The following is a 22,497-nucleotide window of genomic DNA, read 5'->3' on the forward strand; positions in this document are numbered from 1 at the left end:
CTCTAATAAATTTGTTAGTCTCTAAGGTGCCACAAGTACTCCTGTTCAATTTTACAAGTACACAAAATGTATCTACCTGAATAGAAAGGCAATGGACCATACTGCTTTTATTTTTTCACAAGCCCTATGATAATTTAAAATGGATTTTGCCGTAAATTTCTTCCAATTGGCAAAGCCAGATTTAACCTTTGGTTAAAATGTCAAAGTGTGTGCATTTCTGAAAGCCAACAGAAAGAAAATACAAGGGCCTTTGCTAACTTGCACTGTGGTTGCAGCAGTGAGCATATGCTGGCTGAACAAAAAAATTCTCGTTTAACAGCAAGCTTATCTAATTACCAGCCTCTCAAGTAAGCAAAATCAAGTAATATCGCAAATAAACATTGAAAGATTAAAAATAATCCACATTTTCATGAGCAGCTGCCACCACTTATGTGTCCTACAAACTATAAATAAGAATTATACATTTATTGTACTTAATAATCAATTAAATGTCCAAAAGATCACTATATAAACTGATGAGTCTTGACATTTAGATTTCATCAGGTAGTTACATATGAACAGAAAACTCTTTCCAACTCTTATTCTTTCTTTTATTTGAAATCCATAAAGTAATTTGCTACATACACTGAGCATATTAAAAAAAAGGCCTAAACTATCTGATTGTAATTTCTCTCAGAAGGTAATATTAACCCAAACCTGCGTTTATGCAACTGGTCTCAAGAGTACTTTTCAGATACATTTGAAGAGCTTTCTACAACCCCTTCACCAACTATAGCATATATCGGTGGGACTTTAAATAGGACAACCTAATGTCCAACCACGACTACTTTGCTTTTTACTTAAACCTACCTGGAGCCCAATTGTCCTAAATTTAAAATTACCATCTCTGGAGGGAGGGAGGTAGAACGGGGATATCTATTAAATTGTATTTTAGGAGAACAATTATATATAAATTGCCCTTCATCAAAGGTAAATCTTCTGGGCATTGTAGAATGTTAAAAGAACATCCATCATAACTAGACAATATTTAAGAATTCTACATCATTAAGATTAGGAAAGTGTAACAAATTATTCTGTAGAGTGGAAACAGTTTTATTGAAATTGTGTGTTGATTCAGAGATATACTTCAGAAGGAAGGGGATTTTCATTAAACTATGCAGACAAGTGCCTTCATCTCTTCTAAACCTCTCCATTCCCTCCTCTGCTCCATCAGACAAAAATCAAGCTACCTCAGCCAAAAGCAGGGGGAACAGAGAACCAACAGCTGTAGACTACCTCATGTCCCAGATCACCATCCTTCATGGACATGTTACAGCACTTTCACATGGGGAGTTACAAAACCTTGCAAAAGGTTTTTTGGGATAAGTGTTCACAATTCCGCACCCTATTGAGACAAACAAAGGAGTAGGTGGCAATGATTAACATAGTTCCTTAAGAGAAATCATACACTTAATTTCTCTCATGTAAATATAAACCTGCAACACCCACACAAAACACAAATACAGTTTGCTTGTACAGCATAGTTTCTACCTTTTTCTCCAACAAATGGCAATGACCACGTAAAGACATCCATAAAATTTGGTAACCAATAAGGATGCGGAGAACAATTGAACTGTCGAATATTCATCACATTATTTTCATATTTTAACACAGCAGCTGCAAAACAACATTTAGAAATTAAGGCAAGAATTTTTATCCTTAACACTAAGTATAATAAAAACAAAATCATCAGGAAGATTCAATTATCTTTTCCCACATTTACAGTTATATTACACCTTATGTAAAAATATATGCAAGAGACACTCTATGATCCTTTACTCATGATTATGGAAGATATTTCTAACAGAGAGCTTTGTTATATGAAAAATCACTTTATGTTGCAATTTAAAAGAGGTACATTTTAAGGAGAATACAAAATTGCACTGACACTTAACTTAATAATGGACACAGAGGAAAAACTACTAAAAGTGCCATTGCAGGTATTGTCACAAACATCCAACTCAAAACAACAGTATAACTGGCTCCAGATTTTTATTATCCCACATTTTAATCAACGGACTACTGGCTACACATTCACAATCAAATTTCAGTTTCTTTTCATCACCTTCAAAGCTTTGCCTAACTCTGTCCCCTCCTTACTTACAATGCCTTGTCAAGCCTCAGGCTGCTCTCCACCTGCCTCCAACTTTGTCCCGCTGTTTTAGCTTCTCCCACAATCATTTCCATGCCTCCTTCCACACAGCCCCCTATGGATGGTACTACATCCCACAGCTCATCTGCATGGTCTCTTCCCTGTCCACATTTAAAAGCTTACTTCTGCAGTGTGGCTTGCCGCGAATTGAGCTGACTTGTATATAAATTGTCTACTACTGTTCCTCGGCCCCTAACCTCTATTTCTCAGCTTGTATTTTACATTGTGAACTGCTCAGAGCACAGAGCATCCCAGCCTGTTTGGAAAGCACTCAGTGGGTGTAACAATCTGTATGAGAGGGTTACTCACCTTATACAGTAAATGAGGTTCTTCAAGATATGTCCCCCTGTGGGTGCTCCATTTCAAGTATCAGGCTACGTCTACACTATCCGCCGATCTCACTCTATCTCACTCGATCCCCGATCGCTCTCCCGTCCACTGCTGAACTCCAGCAATGCGAGAGGAGGAAGCAAAGTCGACGGGGGAGCCGCGGCCTTTGATCCAGCGCCACGAGGACGCGAAGTAAGTAATTTTAATTCAATCTAAGATAAGTCGACTTCAGCTACGTTATTTTCATAGAGATTTACAGTAGCAGTGTCCATGCAGGTCATACGTGCGCTGTAGATGTCTCGCGGTGCCGTTGGTGCTTCATCTAGCATGCGCACAGCCCGATCCCTCCAGTTCCTTCTCTACCGTAAAGTCCTTACTGCCAACTCCAAAGTAGAGGGGAGGAGGATGGGTAGTGAAGCACCCACAGGGGAACACATCTCGAAGAACCTCAGTTACTGAACAAGGTGAGTACCCCTCTCTTCTTTGAGTGATGTCCCTGTGGGTGCTCCACTTCAGGTGACTGTAGAGCAGTGCCCCTCAGAGGTTAGGAGGGACTTTGGGTTTGCTTGCACTGTAGAGGCGAGTACAGTTAGGCCAATTATGGCATCAGGCCTTGAATGATTGCATAATGATCAGTAAATGTATGGACAGAGGCCCAAGTAGCCACTCTACATATGTCTATTATAGGCACATTGTTTAGAAATGCTATTGAGGTCGATAGAGCGCATGTGGAATGGATCTGATGTCCTTAGGAGGTTCTGTATTGTGTGTTTGGGTAACACTGTTGAATACAGGTGGAGATCCATTTAGATAATCTCTGAGTGGACAGCACTTATTTTTGAATGTTCGGTCATGGACACAAAGTCTCGGGGACTTTCAGAAAGGCTTCATTCTATCTAACTAGAACGCTAACGCGTGTCTAACATCTAATATATGCACAATGGTTTCGTTTGGATTCCCGTGTGGTTTAAGGTAAAACATGGGAAGGTGAATTGGTTGGTTTATATGAAAGGGTGATGATATTTTCGGTAGGAACTTTGGGTGGGGTCATAACGTGACCTTGTCCTTGAAGAATATTGTGTAGGGAGGATCGGCCAAAAAGACCCCTATCTCACTTACTCGTCTGGCGTAAGTGATAGCGACCAAAAAATGCCACCACTTTCATGGACAGATGCAGTAAGGAACAGGTGGCTAAAGGTTCAAATGGTGGTCTGTTGATGCATTTCAATACCAAGTTTAGATCCCATGCCGGAGTGGGTTGGTGAACCTCTGGGTAAATGTTCTGTAGACCGGTGAGAAAGCGTTTAGTAATTGGATGCGCGAATATCAAGGTCCCTTCAATTCCATGATTGAACGCTGTAATGACCATGAGATGCACTTTGATCGAGTTTGTTGGAAGACCTGAGCGTTTCAACTCCAATATGTAGTCCAGCACCAGCAGTAGTGGTTCTGTAGTGGCAGTCAACTGTTTTTCTTGACATCATGAGGAGAATCTTTTCCATTTTTAAGGGTAAGTTTTACGGCATGGTTGATCTCTTGCTGTTTAGTAATATGTGTTTGACTTGTTCCAAACAGGCTAACTCACCATAATGGAACCATGCAGGAGCCATGCTTTCAGATGGAGTTTCTCCAGATTTGGGTGAAGATTCATAGATTCATAGATTCTAGGACTGGAAGGGACCTCGAGAGGTCATCGAGTCCAGTCCCCTGCCCGCATGGCAGGACCAAATACTGTCTAGACCATCCCTGATAGACATTTATCTAACCTACTCTTAAATATCTCCAGAGATGGAGATTCCACAACCTCCCTAGGCAATTTATTCCAGTGTTTAACCACCCTGACAGTTAGGAACTTTTTCCTAATGTCCAACCTAAACCTCCCTTGCTGCAGTTTAAGCCCATTGCTTCTTGTTCTATCCTCAGAGGCTAAGGTGAACAAGTTTTCTCCCTCCTCCTTATGACACCCTTTTAGATACCTGAAAACTGCTATCATGTCCCCTCTCAGTCTTCTCTTTTCCAAACTAAACAAACCCAATTCTTTCAGCCTTCCTTCATAGGTCATGTTCTCAAGACCTTTAATCATTCTTGTTGCTCTTCTCTGGACCCTTTCCAATTTCTCCACATCTTTCTTGAAATGCGATGCCCAGAACTGGACACAATACTCCAGCTGAGGCCTAACCAGAGCAGAGTAGAGCGGAAGAATGACTTCTCGTGTCTTGCTCACAACACACCTGTTAATACATCCCAGAATCACGTTTGCTTTTTTTGCAACAGCATCACACTGTTGACTCATATTTAGCTTGTGGTCCACTATAACCCCTAGATCCCTTTCTGCCGTACTCCTTCCTAGACAGTCTCTTCCCATTCTGTATGTGTGAAACTGATTTTTTCTTCCTAAGTGGAGCACTTTGCATTTGTCTTTGTTAAACTTCATCCTGTTTAACTCAGACCATTTCTCCAATTTGTCCAGATCATTTTGAATTATGACCCTGTCCTCCAAAGCAGTTGCAATCCCTCCCAGTTTGGTATCATCCGCAAACTTAATAATCGTACTTTCTATACCAATATCTAAGTCGTTAATGAAGATATTGAACAGAGCCGGTCCCAAAACAGACCCCTGCGGAACCCCACTCGTTATGCCTTTCCAGCAGGATTGGGAACCATTAATAACAACTCTCTGAGTACGGTTATCCAGCCAGTTATGCACCCACCTTATAGTAGCCCCATCTAAATTGTATTTGCCTAGTTTGTCGATAAGAATATCATGCGAGACCGTATCAAATGGCTTACTAAAGTCTAGGTATACCACATCCACAGCTTCTCCCTTATCCACAAGACTCGTTATCCTATCGAAGAAAGCTATCAGATTGGTTTGACATGATTTGTTCTTTACAAATCCATGCTGGCTGTTCCCTATCACCTTACCACCTTCCAAGTGTTTGCAGATGATTTCCTTAATTACTTGCTCCATTATCTTCCCTGGCACAGAAGTTAAACTAACTGGTCTGTAGTTTCCTGGGTTGTTTTTATTTCCCTTTTTATAGATGGGCACTATATTTGCCCTTTTCCAGTCTTCTGGAATCTCTCCCGTCTCCCATGATTTTCCAAAGATAATAGCTAGAGGCTCAGATACCTCCTCTATTAGCTCCTTGAGTATTCTAGGATGCATTTCATCAGGCCCTGGTGACTTGCAGGCATCTAACTTTTCTAAGTGATTTTTAACTTGTTCTTTTTTTATTTTATCTGCTAAACCTACCCCCTTCCCATTAGCATTCACTAGGTTAGGCATTCCTTCAGACTTCTCGGTGAAGACCGAAACAAAGAAGTCATTAAGCATCTCTGCCATTTCCAAGTTTCCTGTTACTGTTTCTCCCTCTTCACTAAGCAGTGGGCCTACCCTGTCTTTGGTCTTCCTCTTGCTTCTAATGTATTGATAAAAAGTCTTCTTGTTCCCCTTTATTCCCGTAGCTAGTTTGAGCTCATTTTGTGCCTTTGCCTTTCTAATCTTGCCCCTGCATTCCTGTGTTGTTTGCCTATATTCATCCTTTGTAATCTGTCCTAGTTTCCATTTTTTATATGACTCCTTTTTATTTTTTAGATCATGCAAGATCTCGTGGTTAAGCCAAGGTGGTCTTTTGCCACATTTTCTATCTTTCCTAACCAGCGGAATAGCTTGCTTTTGGGCCCTTAATAGTGTCCCTTTGAAAAACTGCCAACTCTCCTCAGTTGTTTTTCCCCTCAGTCTTGATTCCCATGGGACCTTACCTATCAGCTCTCTGAGCTTACCAAAATCCGCCTTCCTGAAATCCATTGTCTCTATTTTGCTGTTCTCCCTTCTACCCTTCCTTAGAATTGCAAACTCTATGATTTCATGATCACTTTCACCCAAGCTGCCTTCTACTTTCAAATTCTCAACGAGTTCCTCTCTATTTGTTAAAATCAAGTCTAGAACAGCTTCACCCCTAGTAGCTTTTTCAACCTTCTGAAATAAAAAGTTGTCTGCAATGCAGTCCAAGAATTTGTTGGATAGTCTGTGCCCCGCTGTGTTATTTTCCCAACATATATCCGGATAGTTGAAGTCCCCCATCACCACCAAATCTTGGGCTTTGGATGATTTTGTTAGTTGTTTAAAAAAAGAGTGTAACTGTTGTTCTGTGACAGAAGGTCCGTCCGAAGAGGGAGCACTCATGGGGCGCATATCGCCATGTGCATCGGGTAAGGATAAGAACATGGCCTGTCTGGCCCATGTCGGGACTATTCGGGTGACTGTAGCCTTTTGTATTCATATCTTGTATATTACTTGTGGGATCAAAGGGATCGGTGGGAATGCGTACATGAGTGTTGCATCCCATGGGATGAGGAAGGCATTGCCCAGTGATCGGGATCCCATCTCTGCTCTCGAGCAGAATAATGGGCATTTGTGGTTTGTTGGGGATGCAAACAAGTCGATGGGGGGAGGTCCCCATCATTGGAATATGGACTGCAGGACTACATTGTTCATTTCCCATTCATGCTCCCATGAGAAGTGTCTGCTGTCGAATTCTGGAAGGTAGGAGGTTAAGATGTTTATTTTGTGGTGAATGCACCAGTTCCACAGTTTCATGGCTTCGGTGCATAGCGAGTGTGATAGGGCTCTTCCTTGGCAATTGATGTAAAACATGCAGGCAATGTTGTCAGTCATTATACAAATTGATTTGTTCTTTATCAGTGACAGGAAATGTCTGCAGGCATTGCGTACCGCGCATAGCTCGAGTAGATTGATGTGTAAGTGGGTCTCCTCAGCAGACCATTTGCCTTGAACTGTGTGTTGGTTCATGTGGGAGCCCCAGCCTATCAGGGATGTATCTGTGATAATTATTATCGGGGGAGGGTTCTACTGGAAGGGGATGCCCACACATACATTTTCTAACCTTGTCCGCCAGTGTAGAGAGTCCAAGACTTTTGGCGGTACTGTTAGTCGTTTATGGAGGCTGTGCTTGCTGGGTATGTATATTGAGTTCAATCAGCTCTATAGGCAGCACATATATAGTCTTGCGTGTCCTACCACAAATGTTGTGGCTGCCATGTGACCTAATAGTTGTAGTCCTATATATGCGGGTTTTTGGGGGCTGCTGCTGATTACCAATATAAGGTTGGTCATTGTTGTGAATCTGCTCAGAGGCAACGATACTTTGGCCTCTATGGCATCGAGGTGTGCCCCCAATGAAGTCCAGTTGTTGTACAAGAATTAGGGTTGATTTTTGTTCGTTTATCTGCAACCCTAGATTCCTGAAGAGTGCAGCTGTCTTCTGGACCATTTATATTGCTTCTTGTTGAGTCGAGCTCTTGAGGAGACAATCGTCTAAGTATAGGAAAATCATTTTCCCTCGTTTGTGTAAATGTGCTGCCTCTACCGCAAGTGTTTTCGAGAAAACTCTTGGTGTGGTGGACAGGCTGAACGGTAGTACTCTGTATTGGAAATGATAGTTTTCCACTGTGAATCGCAGGACTCTTCTGTGAGCGGGATGTATGGTAATATGAAAATAAGCATCTTGAAGGTCAAGGGCTGAAAACCAGTCCCCCTTTTGCTGCGCTGGTAGTATCGTGCCCAATGTGACCATCTTGAATTTTTAAGTTCGTACAAACTTGTTGAGTTTTGTGAGGTCTAAGATGGACCTCCATCCCCTGTTTTTCTGGTTCAAGAAGTAATGGGAGTAAAATCCCTTCCCTCTGTGTTGTGAGGGACCTGTTCTATGGCACCTAACTGTAGAATATGATCTACTTCTTGTCATAGCAGGTGCTCATGAGAAGGGTTCCTGAAGAGGGAGGGGGAGGGGAGTAAGGTAGGTGGGTGGGAAGTAAAGGGAATGGTATAGCAGTCGTCGGTGCTGATAATTTTTGTGATCGTTTGATTAGCATGGATGGTGCCGTTTTGGATTTTCCCATCGGTGCTGACTGCACCGTTGGTGCTGGAAGTGGAGGCATGGTTCCCGGGGAGAGTCTCGGCACACTGTCCCTCACCAGTGAGGTCGGTGCCGTGGAGGAGACGTCTCTTTTTATGCCTCGACTCTGTCTTCTTGTGGTGGGGCTTGGCAGAGGTCCCAGTATGGACGGTGCCAGAGGTGCCCGGAGCATCAATGGTGCTCACCCTTGTGGTTGTCGGCATCAGAGTAGCGACCTGGCAGGAGACTGCCTTTTTTTCTGCGGTGCTCTCTGCAGCGAAGTTGGTGTTCTCTTCCTCAATCTTTTAGAGGATGGCATGTCCTCTTTTGCTGAAGTCGGGGTGCCTGGAGAGGAGGAGGTCTGTTCTGTCTCCGTTTGGAGAGATTTCCCCATTAAGATCAGTTTCAAGTGGCGATCCTGGTTGCGCCTGACTCTCACTTTTAAATTATTACAGTGGCTGCACTTTTGTGGGATGTGTGCCTCACCGAGACATCGGACACATAAGTGTCCATCAGAAATTGGCATCGCTTCATGACATAAGCCACATCTTTCGAACCCTGGGGAGCCAGGCATCGTTCAACAGTTGAATGTTCCCTGCTGTGAGGAAACTATGGGGAAGGGGAAACCAGGAGAAAACCCTTTTTTTTTTTTTTTTAAAACTACTAGCTATCTAAGCAAAATTAATTATTATTAAAAACTTGCTGTCTATCTAAATTATACTATTTCTATTTTTGGGGGGGGGGGGAGAAAGAACTGTGAACACCGCCACAGAGCTCCATCTCAGGCCGAGGTCGGTTGGGAAGGAACTGGAGGGATCGGGTCGTGCACACGCTAAATGAGATGCCAACTGCGCTGCAAGACATCTACTGCGTAAGTGTGGACACTGCTACCATAAATCTCCGACTGATGGCTCCAGGACGCACCGACACCTGACGTGTAGCAGCCACAAAGACATCTCTCGAAGAAGAACCCTATGTTCACAATTTTTACAAAACTATAATGGATTTTATACAAAGTATACCGTATGAGGTTTGATTAAGTATACCTTATGATCAGTTTGCTGATCATTATTGTCCTGGTAAAATGTGTGTGGCAACACTGTATACAAAGTTATAAAATGCTACTGAGACATATTCCAAGTTTAGAAAAGCAGGCACAAACCAGGTCCTCAAAAACAAAAGACAAACTGATACCTCAGCCAGGTGTCAACAAAATCAAATGGACTACCACCTGGTTAAGCGGCCATTCTTTGGCAGGAAAAAGGGTGAGAGTGAGAAATTTACAACTTGGCAAAGAAACAGTTGGAAGTTCCCATCCCACAGACTGTCTCCTGAATCCCAGCTGGAGATGATTCTCAAAGAGGAAGAAAAGATAAAAATGGGGAACAGATGCCCCAAATCATCTCTCCATTTCTACTCATGGCATCGACAACACTTGAAGAATAAAATAAGTATCATCGGACTGGGGAGGGATCCTGGCTGAAAGATTCAACCAGTAAAACTGCTAGAACATATGGTGAGAGAGAACTTTATGCTTTGAATTCACTTAGCTTGTTAAGTTAGGTATCAGTTGCGTTTTACCTTTTATTTACTTGTAACCAATTATGACTTTTATGCCTCATTATTTGCAGTCACTTAAAACCTATCTTTCTGTAGTATTGTTTTATCTAAACCAGAGTGTGTTTGGATTGAAGGGTTTAGGAAACTTCATTTGAGATAACATTTGTGCATATCATTTTCTATTAATGAAATGACGGACTTTATATGACCTTGCATTGTCCACGAGGGGCTGGGCAGTACAAGATGCACACTTCTAGGGGAAAATCTGGGACTGGGAGTTTGCTGGTGTTGCCCTGCAGCATAATTCATGGGTGGCTGGCTATAGCACTCATATAATATAGCTGCGAGTGATTTACATGCTGGAGGCTGGGTGTAGGCAAAGCAGGAGTGGTTGCTCTCACAGCAAAGCAGTGTAAAAGGCATCCCAGGTTGGAGAAATGAGGGGACGGAGCTGTCTGTCAGTCCAGATTGCACCCTGGGTAATGTCACAGTGGATTCTTCTAAAAATGAAAAGCACACTTGGTTTTATCATTTCTGGATGTCATCATTATGAGAGATCATCAGTTTATTTTACATATTCAAGTAATTATGCCCATATATGTTTTACATATTGTATTAGTTTGACTCAAAAGCCTTGGATTTTTTTCGCTCTACCAGTAACACCATACAAAATTGATTCTGAATGGTGATTTTGTGTGCTGTTACTGTTAGACTATTTTTTTGGAAAGAAGTTTTAATTTAATATAATCTCCTTAGCACTAAATTCTTACCTTTATTATTGTAGACATCCAAGTAATTAGGTGCCGAAAAAATTGTTATTAATGATGGGAAACCTGTAGTTTGGCTTTTTCTGTACATTCTATAGCTGTAAAATAAACAACTTAATTTGCATCATAAAGTAATAAATGATTATTTTGTATTGTTGAATAATTTCTGTAAGGGCATAAAACACTTACCCTGCATCTTGTGCTTCATGAGCTCTAATTATCGACAACAAATTATTATTTTGCAAAAATTCACAAACTGCTGGATAGCTGTGAAATGAAAACAACTATGAGTAAAATCTTTATTTTTTTTTAAGTAAAGTAACTCTTAGTACTAAAATGTCAATTAAATCCTAGATTTCTTTTTACCTATAAAAATATGAGCATCCCCTGACTGTATTATGACTGAAGTGTTCTTGTGATTTTTCATTTCCAAAATCTTCTGAGGGATCTGACCACAATAAGTCACACATTGGTCCAAATGCAGGAGGCTCTTTGAATCTATCTAGCTGTTTAAAAAACAAACACAAAGTTGATTTAAATATTATATAGGTCAGTTTTGCTTCTTACCTGTACAGTATACACATCCACCAATGCCAAAGCATTACAAAGTAAATGCTACCCACCACACGAGAGAGGTAGGCTCTATAGAAGCGTGTTTCCTCTTCTCTGTAAGGCAGATGCATGCCAAAAAAACAAGAGGAAGATTTGAACATACAACAATTGAGAATAATGAAGATAATTAATTGTCAGAAGAGGCGAGGGATCCTCCAGACTGATGGATGTGTATGTTATGAGAACGTAAATTTACAAAGGAACAAAATTGTCCTTTTCTCAGGCACACTACATCTACCAATTTGAAGACACCACTGGGAATTAGTAAGCAGTAGCAGCACAGAAAAAATGGAATAAAAGGGAATTAAGAAGAACTACCAGCCAACACGACCAGACAACCAAATGCAGCATCCGAAGAAACATATCCACATCGGACAGTTTAATCAAGGAATGAAGAGATGACCACCTAGGATCTCTGCAGATTTTTTTTTCATACAAAGCTTTATTGCTCTGCCATAACATTGCTGTGGACCTCATGGAATGGGCCTTGACCATTTTTGGAGGAGGCTTCTTACCTTTTCTTTAAGAGGCTTCAGAGATATCCTTTCTGACCCATTTGGAAACACTTACTTTAGTGGCTCTGTTACATTTCCAGTGACCATAGTGAAAAGTTACAGGACTAACTGTATTAGCTATCAGGAAGAGAAGCCTATTATCCCCTGTGAACCAGACACTAAAGGAGAATAAATGCACAACACAATGAAACAATGGTTATGTATAAGACTAAGATTTAGTCATGGGGATTTTTAGTTGAAGTCATGGATAGCTCACAGGCAATCAACAAAAATTCACGGCCCTGTGACTTGTACTATATACTCCTGACTAAATCTTTGGTGTCCTGGGAGGTTCCAGGGGGTGCAGCTGGCTGCTCTGGAAGAGGGCCTCTGGGGCACCTGCTGGTGCTGGGAGGGGGGGCAGCCCTGCGGGCCCAGGACCGCAGCAGCTGCAGGTAGCGGGAGGCAGCCCCACCAGCCCGGACCGCAGCAGCTGCAGCTGGCGGAAGGCGGGACCACGGAAGGCGGCCCCGGACCGCAGCTGGAGGGGAGCAGCCAGGGACTCCCACCACTGGGAGGGCAGCCGAGAACCGCTGCTGTTGGGGGGGTGGGGGGGGAGGGGGGTGTTGCAGCTGGTCCCGGGGCTGCCTGAGCTGCTTGGGCAGCCCTGGATTCAGTCGCAACTGCCAGCTGCAGAAGTCACGGAGGTCCTGGAAAGTCACGGAATCGCTGACTTCCATGACCTCTGTGACAGACTCGCAGCCTTAGTTATGTATATACAAGTAGCCCCATTTTACAGACAGCATAGAAAAGGACAAAGTTGTGGCAGGTTCTCAGAGGCAGTGGGGCTAAGTGGATGGTACTTATCTCTGCCATATTAGAGAGCTGGGTTCTAGTCTCATCTTGTGTAATATCTTAGTGGGGGTATGAGGCAGTGCCTAACAGCAACAGTTGTAAAGAGTACAATATTGTAAACATCAATCAGCAAAAAAGTGAGTTTAGAACTCATTCTCTCCTAGTCATTTGCATTTATCTCTGCTCCAGAGGATCTCATCCCATTCCCGGGCGGTGGAAGGGCTTCTGCGCCATTTGGTGTCCCCAAGAGTGGAGGACTGTTTGGTCGTACGTTGGGTCCAGCAGGGGTTGTTGGGGGTCATTCCAGATGGGGTCTCTCCTTTACTTCTCCATTGTTAATACTGCTGCTTTGGCAGTAGCTGGGGTAAGTTTCTGTTCCCAGGGATTTCTAATGCAGCTTATGCTCCTGTGATTGTTGCCACTAGTGCCACCCAGTCTTAGAACGTTCAGGGTGTTTGGTGTGCTACCAAAATTTATCTGTACAAAACAAGCCAGAGACAGGAAATGAAGATTTTCAAGAATTTATAACTCAGCCAAATGTGAATGGAATTTCTTGGCACATGCAAAAGGCACTTCCCCAAACCCAGGGCTATTCCCCTGCTGTGATCAAAGCCCTGCTGCACACAATGGAGGTCTGAGAGCTTCTCAAAAGAAGGTTCTAAGAATCTTTTACAATGGAAGATGTTGAGCACCGTCAGCTCCTACTACATTCCATGGAACAATGTGATTGCTGATCCCAGAAAAAAAATTGTTTTTGCTCCTACCTTCCGTTGTCTGGAACCTGGATTCTTAGCTGGGTTTTATTGGCTGACTGCTAACATTCTTGGTGACAGGAGAGGCAAGCTGTTTCTCCAACAATAATTTTATTTTTAAAAATAAATTGATGGGCTCCCTTTTTGAAAATCATCCCAATTTCTAGCGACAGAACCTGCCTCACTTTCAATATTTCCTAAGGTATCTGAATGAGTATTGTCCATTATAGCTACTACCTCCTTTGTATGACAAGACATAAGCTTCGGTACAGGCAGTCATCCTTAAACGTTCTTCTTTTGTCTGTGACCTCCAAAGTCCAGTTTCCCCAAGAGGGTCAACAAAATGTTATCAATTTCTCCTAAGGCATCACACAACTCATAGGTGACAAAAAAAGTAGACCAGGAATTTTTTTGGAACCATGACTGACTTGGTTTTTCATTTTTCATGCAGTTGGCTTGTCACCAGTCACATGATTCTTCCTCCCCATCCCTTTTAAAAGACGACCTGCCCACACGGAGTAAAGGAAGACCTCCTTTCAGGCCCTTTATTACTTGTAGATGACCTGGTAGAAGCAGTGGTGGATTCTCCACCAGATAATGGCATCTTACTGGTTCCTCAGAAACTGATTTTTTTTATTCCAAGTTGACTAGTTTGAAATTAGAAAGTTTAAATCCAAGCATAAAATGCTTCTGACCTCAGACTTTATGATAATGTTGCAAAACTTGAAATAATCAATACCACTCTTGTGAAGGAGGAACCAAATGCTACAGTTAAGATATCAGATGAAAAAAGGTCAGTTAACTGCAAACTGAAGAGAAATATTCAAAGAGAAAGCAACAGAAGATTAAAAATTTTAATATGATAGGATCATCACCACCTGACATCAACATTCCATGTGAGGTAAAACCATTGACAAATAAGTAGGAGTTATCAGACAGAAGACTTGATATCATAACACTTGTATTCCATTAAAATGAAATAACTGATACACTAAATATTTAATAGCACACTTTTTAAAAAACATATTTTCATCCTCCTTAATTACTGATATAACTACATCACTTTCCATATGAACAGGACCACTTCAAGAGGTTGCTAGGCAAACAAGTACTCTACCAATTTTCCATAAGAGTAACTCAGATTGTTGTACTATCACATTATATTGCAACTTTAAAAGTCCAAGGGTTTTTTGAGAAAAAAAAAAATATATATATCCACACTATCAAGATAGCAACACACAAATTTTCAAATTAAAATGACACTGACATTTCAAAAGAAGTCTCTTATGACAAGAAAACAAATCAAACTATAGAGTCTGATTCATTTTGTACATTCTTCACATGGTATAGCTATATTTAGTGAGAGCTATCCTACTTTAAAACTGAACTCTGCTTTTACCAAGTATTTCTGGTTCTCAATATGAATTTTGCTTTTCTGAATAAACTCAAGACAGTCAGATCAAAATGGTCATGTGGATTTCTAATATTTCTTTCATATATAAACCCATTATAAAAGTTTTGCCAAAAGTTAGAGGCAATACGTTAGATAATGACAGTAAACAAATACCAAATGATATAACTTTATAAAAAAATTAAAAGTATTTAAAATATAATTCTACATCAAGCTGTCAAACTAACACAACAAACTTATTTACTTTGATATAAATAATAGCTAACAAGAACTAAAAGACTTTTCATATTTAAGTTTAGAGGGATAAATTAAACTTGATCTTTAATACATCGATTGATTTTTAAGGCAACACTTAGCTTTTAGGAACTCAATCCTGCAAAGTGCTAAGAATTCTAGCCCTTCTCCAGTAAAGAACTTAAAGCGTGTGCATAAATTAAAGAGCAAACTCTACATTTCTTGGTGCAATTATATTACTCTAGAAACTAAGTTGTTTAACTGCAATTATGTCTATGTGTTTGATATAATAAAATCCATGATTACTCATAGAATCATAGAAGATTAGGGTCGGAAGAGAACTCAGGAGGTCATCTAGTCCAACCCCCTGCTCAAAGCAGGACCAACCCCAACAAAATCATCCCAGACAGGACTTTGTCAAGCTGGGCCTTAAAAATCTCTAGGGATGGAGATTCCACCACCTCCTAAGGTAACCCATTCCAGTGCTTTACCACCCCCTAGTGAAACAGTTTTTCCTAATATACAACCTAGATCTCCAGTGCAACTTGAGACCATTGTTTCTTATTCTGTCATCTGCCACAGAGAACAGCCTAGCTCCATCATCTTTGGAACCCCGCTTCAGGTAGCTGAAGGCTCCTATCAAATCTCCCCTCACTCTTCTCTTCTGAAGACTAAATAAGCCCAGTTCCTTCAGCCTCTCCATCTTCTTTGCAACAAAAAAAATTAATAAAAACCCTGCCCCTCAATCCAAGTGTCTGGATCCTGTTTTGTGCTTACAAAGAGCCAGTAAAAACTAGAAACTAATATACTGACATTTTCAAAGAGTGACATTTGAAAGGAGTCTCACAAATCCTCCACCCCCACTTTTTTAGAAATACACAAACATACTCACTCTCTTAATGTCATCTAGTGTGTTTATTTCTGGTGAAAGTCCACCATGAACACAAAGAAACTGTTGGTTTAAAAGTGCAGCAAGAGGGAGGCAATCAAAAGCTTCCATACAAGCATCATAGACTCTTTCTGAATACTTTATTTTACCTGTAGAGAAGAAAAAACAAACCATTAAGACTTACACAACATGAAGAAACTGCTTTATTGGTGCTTTCAAATTTTAAAACATTTTTATATGGCAAATACTAAAAATAGAAAAATGCACATTTTAATAAGCTTAAAAATCAAGACATAGGAAAGCTGCTTCAAGAAAAATGCCTTTCCAAAACTTTAAACTTATACTTCCCTCTTCCTCCGCATCCTCAAATATAAAATATGGACAAAGTTTTATTACCAGGGTGGATAAAAATCAATGATTTAAAAAAAAAAATGGATTGTTTTTATTTAAATTGGATATTTTTGATAAAATGCTTTTTGAGGAAAAAACCTATCTAAAAATAGTTTTAATTAAGATACATTATAGCTCAAAGATATCTCTTCATGAAATAGGGATTATAAATTCTAATTCTATAGTATGAGACAAAATAGTCATGTAAGTTTTAAGAAAAGTTTTGTAAATGAGTTCCAATAGTTCATGGATTAGGGACCCAATCTTATGGAGTTCCAGGGACTTCTGTATAAATTATTTAGGTTAATCTTTCTATCTACCCAATGAGACTCAGTGCTCAGTCTAGAAGATATCATCGGAGATGCTTAGTTTTGCAGTTCTCAAACTGTGGATTTGTGCCTCCAGAGATGACATGCTTGTTAACAACAAAAATGCTTTTAAAACACAAATAAATATATAGGAGATGAGAAATAACAGACCTCAACCCTATTGTCCCTCTGCAAATTTGTGTACACAGGCCGTAAAAGAGACCCAGTTTGGGAATATTTTAATGAAGTTCCTCTACCTGTGGGTAAGACAGGCATGCGTGCAAAATGCAAACAGCGCAATAAAGAAATGCAAGGCCTGGTTGCCCGAATGAAACAACATCATAAGAAGTGTTCCTTCTCAGGAGGAAGCTGCGTTGAAGATGATGAAAGGAACATGTCTGAACATGAAGGATCTTCAGGTTGGTAAACTTTTTTATTTCATACTTCTTTCTTAAGGACTGCCTGTCTTCCTTCTGGACTATTCTTGAATTCTCATGTTTGAGCAAAAAATATAGTTGTTACTCTATGGTACTATCATTTTAGATGCAGTTGTGATAAAAAATAAATAGCTGAAATAGGCAGATCTTCCTTTTACAATTTCACCTTTAAAGTAGTACTGAGTGTCAGTGAATGCAATGAGTGATACTAAATGAGCAGTATGGTAATAATTAAATAACTGCACTGATTTATTTTGTTTAGGAGAATCCATCCTCAACATACAGGATTCTGAAGACTATCCACCTTCAAGATCACCATCATTTTCCATAGTTTCAGAGTTATCTGCCAATGATAGTGTTTCAGTCACATCACGTACATCACATAGCCACAGCGAAAAGAAAAAATAATCTCCATCATCCAGAAACAGCCATAGATAAGTTTGTGATAAGAAAAGACGGTTACTTACCTCTCGTAACTGTTGTTCTTCGAGATGTGTTGTTCACATCCATTACAATTAGGTGTGTGCGCGCCACGTGCACGGACGTCGGAAACTTTACCCCTTAGCAGCTCCTGTCGGGACGGCAGGGGAGCCCCCCAGAGTGGCGCCCTTATGGCAGAGTATATAGTACTCTGCCAGCCCAACCCCCCTTCGGTTCTTTCTTGCCATTGACTCAGAGGGGAAGGGGCGTGGGTATTGTAATGGACGTGAACAACACATCTCGAAGAACAACAGTTACGAGAGGTAAGTAACCGTCTTTTCTTCTTCGAGTGATTGTTCACGTCCATTCCAATAAGGTGACTTGCAAGCTAACCATTGGAGGAGGGTAGGAGGCATGGAACGATTGACTGAAAAACAGCTCTGCGGACCGCCGCATCATCTCTGGCCTGTTGGTTGACAGCATAGTGAGCTGTAAACGTGTGCACTGAAGACCATGTGGCTGCCTTGCAGATCTCCTGGATGGGGACCTGAGCCAGAAAGGCAGTCGAAGATGCCTGTGCTCTGGTTGAATGGGCCGTAATCGCTGGGGTGGGACCTTGGCCATCTCGTAGCATGTGCGAATGCGGTCTGTGATGCAGGACGATATGCGTTGCACAGAGACTGGAAGGCCATTCATTCTATCGGCTATGGCAACAAACAATTGGGTTGATTTGCGGAAAGGTTTTGTGCGCTTTATGTAGAACGCTAAGGCTCTTCGGACATCCAGCATGTGTAGGCTGTGGTGTCTCGGGCTGATATGGGGTTTTGGAAAGAACACAGGCAAGCAAATGTCCTGTCCCATGTGGAATTGGGAGACCACCTTGGGGAGGAATTTGGGGTGCGGTATAAGCTGCACCTTGTCCTTATGAAACACTGTGTAAGGGGGTTCGGAGGTGAGAGCTCTCAGCTCGGACACCCTCCTTGCCAATCTAATGGGCACCAGGAACACCACCTTCCAAGAAAGGTAGAGGAGGGAAGAAGTGGCCAGGGGCTCAAACGGTGAGCTCATGAGTTTGGAGAGGACCTGGTTCAGATTCCAGGTTGGGACTGGTGGGTGAGAATACGGGAACACCCTCTCCAGCCCTTTGAGGAATCGCCCCACCATGGGATTTGAAAACACCGAGCGCCCAGACTCCCCTGGATGGAAAGCTGACATGGCTGCCAGGTGCACTCGGATGGACGAAAGGGACAGACCCTGTTGCTTAAGGTGTAGGAGGACGTCCAAAATAACCGGGATAGGAACCTGGAGCAGTTGAAGGCGCTTGGGTTCACACCAGCAGGAAAACCTTTTCCACTTTGCCAGGTAGGTAGTCCTAGTGGAAGGTTTCCTACTACCGAGGAGAATCTGTCTCACTGATTGAGAGCACTGGCTCTCCCTGGAATTTAGCCACGGAGTTTCCAAACCATGAGATGTAGAGACTGCAGGTTCGGGTGGAGAAGGCGCCCGTGGTCCTGCATGATCAGATCCGGGTAGAGGGGCAGGGCTATCGGGGTCTCTACGGACAGCTCTAGGAGCGTCGCGTACCAATGCTGCCGCCGTCAGGATAGGGCAATCATGATTACCGTCGCCCTGTCCCTGCAAATTTTGAGAAGGACCCGGTGGACCAGCGGGATAGGAGGGAAGGCATACTTCAGCCCCTTGCCCCACGGTATTAGGAACACATCGGCAATCAAGCCCGGACTGTGGTTTTGGAATGAGCAGAACTGAGGGCACTGTGTGTTGCTCTTGGTGACGAAGAGGTCTACTTGGGGATAACCCCACCTTTGGAAGACTGACTGTATGATGTCCGATCTGACTGATCACTAGTGCACGTGATGTGACCTGCTGAGGCGATCCGCCAGCTCGTTTTGTACCCCTGGAAGATAGGATGCTTCCAGCTGAATGGATCGGGCTATACAGAAGTCCCAGAGGAGAAGAGCCTCGCGGCAGAGGGGTGAGGAGTGGGCTCCACCCTGTTTGTTTACGTAGAACATGGCAGTGGTGTTTTTTGTCAGGACTGTCACGCTGTGACCTTGCAAAGTGTCGTGAAAGGTTTGGCAGGCCAGACGAACCGCCCTGAGCTCCTTCAGGTTGATATGAAGAGGTATCTCGTCCGTCGACCACAAGCCTTGTGTCTGCAGATCCCCTAAGTCTGCACCCCAGACCAGATCTGATGCGCCTGTTACTAACGTCAGAGAAGGTTGGGCTTGGCGAAGGGGACCCCTGCACAGACCCTTGGTCAGTCCAGCCACCAACGCAGGGATTCTTGTACCTGCCTCGGGATCGTCACAAGGTCCAGGGGGTCTCGGGACCGGTGGTAACACAGTGCGAGCCACGCTTGTATGGGCCTGAGTCTCAGTTGGGCATGTTTGACCACATACATGCATGCTGCCATATGCCCTATTAGCTGCAGGCAACACCTGACTGTCGTGGTGGGATATTGAAGCATTGTTTTGACAATCTGCTCTATGGCTTGGAACCTGGGCTCTGGAAGGCTCGCTTTTGCCTGTACCGAGTCTAGGACTGCCCCTATGAACTCTATCCTTTGGGTAGGTGAGAGTGACGATTTGGGTACAGTGAGGAGTCGTCCCAGTCTGTGAAAGGTGTCCATGACCATTGTCACGTGGGACTGGACGTTGTCCTTGGAATGACCTGTCAGTAGCGGAGGTACGGGTACACTTGAACTTGCCTTTTCCGCAGGAAGGCCACCACCACAGCCATGCATTTCGTGAACACTCAGGGGGCTGTGGACAGGCCAAATGGGAGAACAGTGAACTGGTAGTGATGTTGGTTTATGACAAACCGGAGAAAGCGGCAGTGCACCGGATGGATGGCGATGTGGAAATAGGTGTCCTTCATGTAGAGGGCAGCATACCAATCTTCCAGATCCAGTGATGGGATTACAGTGTTTAGGGAAACCATGCGGAATTGGAGTTTGACCATAAATTTGTTGAGTCCGCGAAGGTCTAAAATGGGTCAGAGAAACCCCTTTGCCTTGGGGATTAGGAAGTAACGGGAATAAAACCCCTTTTCCCTTAGCTCCTGTGGAACCTCCTCCACCACCCCTATCTCGAGGAGCAAACGGACCTCCTACATAAGGAGTTGCTCATGAGAGGGGCCCCTGAAGAGGGACGGGGAAAGTGGGTGGGAGGGAGGGAAGGAGAACTGGAGGGAGTATCCCACCTGTACCGTGTGTAGGACCCAGCCATCTGATGTTATACGGGACCACGCACGGTAGAAGTAGGATAGCCGGTTTAAAAGCCGAGGGGATGGATCCGGGTACTGGGTTGGTACACTGTCCTTGAGCACGCCTTCAAAAACCTTGCTTGTTTCCGCGCTGGGGTTTATTCTGGCCTTTGTTAGGCAGGTTTATTCTGCTGTCTATGCCTGTTTCTGCCCCGCCTTCAATACGGCTCCTGTCTGGGGCAGGGTTGATACTGCCTCTGCTGTGGAGGCTGAGGCCTGAAGGGCTTTCTCTGGGTTGCTGGCGTATGCATCCCTAGCGACTTCAGGGTGGCCCTGGAGTCCTTAAGGCCATGCAGCCTGGAGTCTGTTTGCTCCAAGAAAAGGCCCGAGCCCTCGAAGGGGAGGTCTTGGAAGGTGTTCTGGACCTCTGGAGGGAGGCCTGATGCCTGGAGCCACGCTGAGCGTCGCATGATTACCCCCGAGGCAATGGTTCTGGCCACAGTGTCAGCTGAATCGAGGGAGGTCTTAGCCACTGCCTTTCCTTCCTCAATTAACGCAGCAAACTCCGAGTACAAGTCCTGAGGCAAGCGATCCTTAAACTTGGACACGGCCGTCGAAGAGTTGAAGTAATTTCTATTAAGGATCGCCTGTGTAGCGACTTGGAATGGCGTTGCATGGAGTGCCCGGGCCTGGAGGCTCTGGAGATGATGGTAGGCCCATGGGGTCCAGAAGGGCCACTGACCCGGAGGAGGCCACTGTGGCTGCCATGCTGAGAGGGACTCTCTGCTGGCCACAGTTCGATGTCTGCTATAGCTGGACCGACCGGAGTCGGCCTTGGAGCCGGAGGATGCTGACGGAGAGGACCAGGGCGGTGCTGAATGTTGAGCGGCTGTATGGTGCCACGAGGTGCAGGCCGGGGAGCGGTGCCTGGCTGACTGGGACTGCGAAAGGTACTGGGAGTCTCGAGACCGGGACTGGTGCCTCTCACTCGGTGCCAGTGAGGTTGCTGGTGGCGCGCTCCAGTGCCGGGCGACCGATGGTGTCGTGGTCCAGCGTGTAGTCGCTGCAGGTACCACTGGTAGGTTCGCCTCCGGTGCCGTAATCTCGCATTGGATCACAGGTGCTGGGGAGTAGCGGGACGCCGAGCTCGAATGGGAATGGTGTCATGAGCGGTGCCGAGATGGTGACCTCGAGCGGCGCACCATTGCCGGCTTCCCTCTGGACCGCACCCTCTTTGGCAGTGCCGGAGGCTTCTCCCTGCACAGGAGGGGATTTGGTGCCAACAGCTCAATGAGGTCTTTCGCTGCCTCGAAAGTGCTGGGCGTGGAGGGGTGTTCCAGGACCTCCTCCAGACATTCATCGGCACTGAACTCGCTGGGTACCGGACTCAACGGGGCCTGTGGTATTTAACTAACTGATAACTATCTAAGAACAACTCTAACTAGAAGACTGAAAGACTAAGGGATCACTCGCAAGCGAGAGAGAACGTTCCAACGCCACCACGGACGGTAAGAAGGAACCGAAGAGGGGTCAGGCCGGCAGGATACTATATACACTGTCATAAGGGCGCCACTCTAGGGGGCTCCCCTGCCGTCTCGACGGGAGCTGCTAAGGGAAGATGTTTCCGACGTCCGTGCTCGCAGCGCACGCACACCTAATTGGAATGGACGTGAACAATCACTCAAAAGAACCAGCAGATTA

At 43.8% G+C, this 22,497-nt stretch overlaps 1 protein-coding gene across 4 annotated transcripts in view; it reads right to left on the reverse strand.

Moving 5' to 3' along the window:
- The window catches only part of PPP3CB (protein phosphatase 3 catalytic subunit beta), a 112,864-nt gene that overhangs the window by 58,389 nt on the left and 31,978 nt on the right, over positions 1-22,497 (reverse strand). For all 4 annotated transcript variants that reach the window (XR_003370095.2, XR_002909150.1, XM_024218764.1 and 1 more), the window contains exons 5-9: positions 16,020-16,165; positions 11,136-11,275; positions 10,959-11,036; positions 10,773-10,867; positions 1,531-1,656 (exon numbers count right to left, since the gene is read on the reverse strand). Coding sequence is in view for 2 of the 4 variants with exons in the window: in XM_024218764.1 (XP_024074532.1) it covers positions 1,531-1,656; positions 10,773-10,867; positions 10,959-11,036; positions 11,136-11,275; positions 16,020-16,165 (585 nt within the window). In the remaining 2 variants the exon portion in view is untranslated. The remainder of the gene's footprint in view (positions 1-1,530; positions 1,657-10,772; positions 10,868-10,958; positions 11,037-11,135; positions 11,276-16,019; positions 16,166-22,497) is intronic.

This window comes from Terrapene carolina, unplaced genomic scaffold, assembly GCF_002925995.2.
Source record: "Terrapene carolina triunguis isolate 2854851 unplaced genomic scaffold, T_m_triunguis-2.0 Scaffold310, whole genome shotgun sequence".
NCBI classification, from domain to species: domain Eukaryota; kingdom Metazoa; phylum Chordata; order Testudines; family Emydidae; genus Terrapene; species Terrapene triunguis.